At 40.1% G+C, this 6,038-nt stretch overlaps 1 protein-coding gene across 1 annotated transcript; it reads left to right on the top strand.

The window, feature by feature from the left end:
* Positions 1–1,658: 1,658 nt before the first annotated feature.
* LOC104282151 (chromosome unknown open reading frame, human C17orf67) lies at positions 1,659–5,653 on the top strand. Its single transcript, XM_009880228.1, has 3 exons — positions 1,659–1,713; positions 2,398–2,498; positions 5,537–5,653. The coding sequence occupies exons 1-3, from the start codon at positions 1,659–1,661 to the stop codon at positions 5,651–5,653; spliced, it is 273 nt and encodes a 90-aa protein (XP_009878530.1).
* The last annotated feature ends 385 nt before the right edge of the window (positions 5,654–6,038 follow it).

The raw sequence follows: 6,038 nt of genomic DNA, 5'->3' as shown, positions 1-6,038 counted from the left end.
GAAACGCGAGGCGGAGGGCCTCGGTGGAGGAGGGTGCTGAAGGGGCTTTGGGCTGCCTTACGGCACTGTTTGTTCCTTTATTACCCCAACCATAAATGCTTTTCCCCCCATAATCTGTCCCTACATGTTACACTGTAGCAGTTCTAAAAATAAATGGTTGCTACAGCTTTTTGCACTTCTTGAACAATTACATAAATGCATACAGTATACACAACATTTCTAGGATTTTAGGCTGTTGGTATCTTAAAACACATGGTAAAAAATGTAAATGCTCCACAGTTTGCCAATAAGTTTGCCTGGTTTCCAAGAAAAGCACCGTAACAGGAGGCCGGACCCCAGGACGGCGCAGCCCCTCGGCCGCTGCGTTTCCATCGCCTGCATCTGCTCCGCTGGAGCCCCCACACCGACAGCGCTCTCCGATTTAGCCCACGATTCTGATTTTCATAAACACAAATCACTGCGCGAGCAGCTGAGCTACTCTAGCTGAGGAGACGCGTCTCGCTGGCAGGTGCCGAAGCTGAGGACGCCCTGAAAGTGTCCGTCCACAGGGGACATTCACAGAGCCCCTCTCTCTGACCTGCTGTTTGATTTCTTCCGCCTTTCTGTATCTTAATGTTTTTGAGACCCACAGCTCTCTGCCATATGTCACTGAAACTGGCTGACCTGTCCAGACATGGCGGCGCAGACAGAATAAACACCCCTTCTTTGGGAAATAAAGAGGCACAAACGAGAAGGGCTGCGCAGAGGTAGGCTGGCAGGCCCCCGGTGAAGCCCCATGGTGCAGCACGTACAGGGACGTCCTGCACCCTTCCCTCCGAGGGGAAATGCCAGTTACTCACGTCCCTCGTGCAAGAGCTGCTGCTGAATTCTGACTACCTATCTCATACGCTATAGTCAAAGGGATGCTTAATTATTTTCCTACAAATAGAGGAGATGCTGGTGCCGTATGTCCAGCAGCTCAGGAGAGGTCCGGACGGTCACATTTCTCAAGGCAGAAACTCGCTGTTTGCAATGACACTTGTTAACCTGCATTCTCACTACATTTACCAGTAAGGACATTTAATGTCCCGTTTTCTACTAACTTGTCCTGAAAAGAGAAGAATTATGTGAGTTTTCATTTGTGTGGTCCCATCAATTTGATAAAAATACCTCTGCTGTGTTTTTCAGCAGTGATAATTCGTCTTTGCTACAGTTAAACACATTAATATGTACATCTGTGCTGGAGTAAAGTTAGAGAAAATTTTTGAAAAAGGGGCCCCTTTGCAGCAGCCTTTGAGATTAACATTCAGTAACCAGCAATTGTTTCTTTTAAAAAACAATCATTCACCTTAGGCACCCGAAACCATTGCTTGCTATGCTAAAGGTAAGGTGATATGTTTTATTTTCACAAATTTAAAATATCTGATGTAACTCTGAAGACTGAAGTGGAAAAAAGGCCTTCTATTTTCTTTCCCTCAGGAACAGAGTTATGCTGAGAATGTGCGAGCAAATAATAGCCTAATTCAAAACTTCAGCCCAGATGTCTTCAGAATCATACTATCACTCAAATTAGTTAAAGCATAAACAAACATTTGTGACTGACGTAACTACTTCAAGTAGGCTGATGCCTCAGTCAGCGTTACTCATTTTGGAACAGACTGAGAGAAAGCAGAATCAAAATGAAGAAGTTAATGGTGTTTGTCTCCTTTTTGGTCCTGATGACCACTTTTACAGGTAGGAGTTTATATAAAACAAACCTGCGTATGTGTATAGAGCTGCAGAGCATATTATAATAGTATCCATTCGTCAACCTTTTGTTTTAGTACCTTCATATTTCATTTTTAATACTTAAATATTTTTATATTGTAGGCTTTCCATGATCTGATTTTTAACAATCATGCTATTGTATTTGATAGTTTACTCTCTGCATTACCATGCTGTAGTAATTTATTGTAAAACCAAAAAGTTTAATTTTACTAGCTTACTATTTGAATATTATCTTACCAAGGTCCTGCAAGCTGAATGTTCAGTGCAATCTCTCCTTTGCAACAAAAGTCTAACTCATTACTTTGAAAAATAATCCTAAATATAAAGCAACACAGAAAAGAACAAAGAATTGGCAGAGTTACTAATGTCAGTGGTTAGATGGTGCCTTTATATTTTCTCATTTTAGAGAGTAACATAAGTATGTAGGGTTTGCTTCATACTGGTAGAACTATAGAAAGCACAAGTATAAAAATGGTTTAAAATTCCACTCTCATCTCCTGGAATGCAATATCCCCTGGGAAGGGGCTGTAATGAAAGAACACTTTGTATATAGACAAATATCAGGTTTGAAGACATTGCATTTTACATCTGACAGATAAAATATTAACTTTTTGGTAATTTCAGAACTAATTTCTGCTTTTCTGTCTTCAGACACTTCACCAATTTTGACTGAAAAAGATGCCAAACAGATTCTGAGAACTCGTCGTGAAGACAGACCAAGAAAAGCTGGTTTCCCTGATGAGCCAATGAGGGTGATTTATGATACTTATTTTTAAATTACATTAACTAAAAAAAAAACCAACACCAAAACCCCCAAAACATTTCTGCTAAGTATTAAATTTCTATACATTTAATTCCAAGCAATGTGTTATGAATATCATGCTTTTAAGCAGCTGAGGTCTTCCATGAAATATTAAAAAAACCCTTTAAGTTCTTTCAATTACTGTTAAGTAGCATTCTGTAAGTGCTGAATATTGCTCAGGAAATGTATGCTTGCAGAATGTGGAAATTATTTATCACGGTTCAAAAATGCCGATTAAATTATTGAGAAGAAAGTGGCTTTTCATTTATAGAAATGTGGATTTCATCAGGTTGTTCCTGAAAAACTAAATAACAGGAAATGTCTTCTGCTTACAGTACATTCTGCACTCAAGGCAGAAAGGAGATGTAGGTGTCAGTGGTCAGTGTGGAGATTGAGGTAGTTCTGAACAAGCTTCTAAAATCACTTACTTTTCATGCACTTCTTTATGAATGCTACAGATAGCATGGTTTGTTATGATACTGTAGAAGTTTTTAGTTGCTAGCTTAATGCAACAGCATTGGTTTTACATGCAATATTTACATTTATTTATTTATAAACCATATTACAACAAAAGAAAAAGTAGAAGAATTAAGAAGCCTTCTGTTTTACTTGCTTAAACAAGATGTAACATATAATTCTGCACTTCTCAAGAGGTACTTAAGGTATTTTAAAATTACTGCCTGTTTCTTTCCAAAGTAAATAAACTGTGCTAAAATTACGTGGTTCTGAAGAGACAAACCCCACAAAAGCTAGAAAGCACACAATAGATTGTGCACGTATGACGAATACAAGGGGCTGAGTTCAGCAAGGTGCTGAACACTTCTGAACTCTGTAGGACATGAGGAGTGCTACGTACCTTGCAGGATTGAGCTCAGTGTGTGCCACGCTCATGGAGACAGATTGTGGTTTTCCCTTTCCAATGATTATTGTATACCAGCCAAAAAGAATCCACCTGGCCGTACACCGCTCCCGATGTACACACTTCGCCAAGCGTGACGGCCACAACAGATCAAAGCTGTCACAAGGATATTGCGCCACGCTTACTAACAATATAGTACAATGATGACTGTACAGCAGAGCCAAAAACCAGAAGGTGTGGGCTTCACTGCTGCCCACAACATTCAGGATGAGCCTTGTAGTTTTTGCAAATTAGCAAGAATACAGCTCTCATCTATGCTTACGCTTAGTATACCACCACAGTTATATAACACGTTATATCGTAAATATAACCTATATTAAATACAACATAAATAAAACAGTAGAGAATTTGGATTGAGTTAAATCTTGTACTGCAAGCTACATGCATACACATGATGCTTTTAGTCATATGTTTTAGTTTTAGGACCAGGGAGTTGGACTCAATAATCCTTATGGGTCCCTTCCAACTCGAGATATTCTATGACTGTGATTCTAGGTGGGGAGCAGAGGGAGCTACCACTAGAGAGGTGTTTGATTACTGACCTCTGCTGCTCTGTCCTTGCCACTTTCCATCCTACTACAATTAGTAGTAAACACTTGTTGAGAAATTCCAACCGTTTTGTTTTGTTTTGTTTTGTTTTTCTATACAGCAATGCTGGCTTTCTGTAAGAAAACACAAACATAAGTTTTTCTCACTAAATGTCAAGGTTTTCAGTAGAAAAGGCAATATTTCTGATAAAAAAACTATCCCCCCCCCAGCCCCCGGCTGTGTGGAACATGGAGATTTTCCCTTGTGAATGAAGGTGCATGGCTGCTGTGCCCTTGTGCACAGTTCTACCACTGGCTCAAGGAGAAAAACTGATTTTTTATGGATTCTTTGTAGCAGAATGAAATGAATGCTGGAACGAACCCACCTCTGTTCATCTATTTTAAGAAAAAGCTGTTTGTACTAGGCCAGATCATGCTGAGCTGGGGAATTTAATTTGCAATTCTTTATGACACTGCTTGACTTCCACAGTGCTGTTTCAGTCAAAAAGTCTGTTCAGTTACAGACAGCAAGATCTGCCATCTTCGATTATTTTAAAAATGTCATTTATGTTATCAGCATGTTTTAATCTTACTTTGACAGAGGCCCTGCTTTTTATCATGTGGCATCTTCTCAGTCATATAGTTCTGTTCTCCGCAAGTTCATACTGCAGTCTCACAGAGGGATTTGCGCCAAGTCTCCCCGTGCTGCGAGGAGAGAGAGCACAGTAAAAGGCAGGATACTAATGCTTCCTGCTGGCACCCAGCGTACCAACCCTCTGGCCAGCACAAAGAGCAGAGAACTGGATGACAGCGGGACTACTTGGCCAGTGCAAAGGGTTTACGCTACAGCTTCCATTCCTACCGTGCCTACTGTGCAAAGCAACAGGGTATAATTTGAAAAAATATATCTAGTGTTCACAAAGGTTATGAGACCACTTGCACTGGGACTGTACCTTATTCAAAGCAAATTTTGTTTCTGATGGAGGTCAAGTTTTTGGTACACACTGCACTCCAGCTTGATAACTTGTTGCTTACATCAAACCCCTATAAATTAGTATGAGAAATTCACATTATTTTATGTATCACAGAAAGACCAATCAGCACTGATGCATGCCACTGCTAGAACCCTTCAGAGCACGGCCACATGATCCTCTAAGGGCTTAATGGTTTATAACCAGCAGGAATTTTTTCAAAAGAGGCTACAACAGACCTATATGTGAGAATCCTTCTGTACCCTCAGGACCAACAGAGGCTTCTGTGCTGATGTGCAAATAAATGTGTATGCAGAATTCCTAATTTATGAATATTGTTGTAAAATACTTGCTCAACATCTTTACTGACCTGGATGATGATGTCATTCATTAAATATTGCTAGGTTGGGGCAAGCTGACTAGCAACACCATTTCACTATATTTGATAATTTTAAGGAGTAAATTAATTGTTCTTCTATAAGCTGTAAAATTCTCCTGGTTCATTGGCCTGACACTAGACTTGAGCGATTACATGATTAAATTACTTTTTCTTTTCCTTTTCCTTAAATAGGAGTATATGCTTCACCTCCAGCGCTTGGAGCAGAGATCAGAAGAACAATTTCTTGAACACTGGCTGAATCCGCATTGCTTGCCACACTGCAACCGGGATTTAGTGCATCCAATCTAATGGTTTTGCCTGCCCTGCAATTGGTATGTCTTTTATAGTGCACATTTCTTTTTCTTTCTTCATAACAAAAGGCAGAGCCACAAACTGGAAGAGGAGAGAATAACCAAAGGCTGGAGGAAGTACCTTGTGCTGAAAGGTATCTGGCAACAGAGCAGTGGCAGGGAACATAAGTGTCCTAGGCATCAACTGCGGCACTGTAGTCCTGTTCGTGTTAATAATGCCTTTCTCTGCTATATGCATATAAGCTGGTGACTGCACAACATTCTTATTAATGTTGCTTCAGATTGCTCCTGGTTTTTCCCTCTTTGCTTGTGCTCCTTTCCCAACTCATCTATTTATGTCTTGTACTTGTTCACTTAGCTCTCAGTAGGACTGTGCAGGATTA

The sequence above is a fragment of the Charadrius vociferus genome, unplaced genomic scaffold (genome assembly GCF_000708025.1).
Source record: "Charadrius vociferus isolate BGI_N301 unplaced genomic scaffold, ASM70802v2 scaffold662, whole genome shotgun sequence".
Classification (NCBI taxonomy): domain Eukaryota; kingdom Metazoa; phylum Chordata; class Aves; order Charadriiformes; family Charadriidae; genus Charadrius; species Charadrius vociferus.
The sequence above is the reverse complement of the archived record's forward strand: the minus strand, read 5'-3'. Positions and strand labels throughout refer to the sequence as shown.

Bases quoted from the DNA above. Each gene is read 5' to 3' on its own strand.
- LOC104282151 (XM_009880228.1), top strand. From the start codon at position 1,659: ATGAAGAAGTTAATGGTGTTTGTCTCCTTTTTGGTCCTGATGACCACT. The intron at 1,714-2,397 runs GTAGGAGTTTAT...TTCTGTCTTCAG, and splicing joins CCTGATGACCACTTTTACAG to ACACTTCACCAATTTTGACT. The intron at 2,499-5,536 runs GTGATTTATGAT...TTCCTTAAATAG, and splicing joins TCCCTGATGAGCCAATGAGG to GAGTATATGCTTCACCTCCA.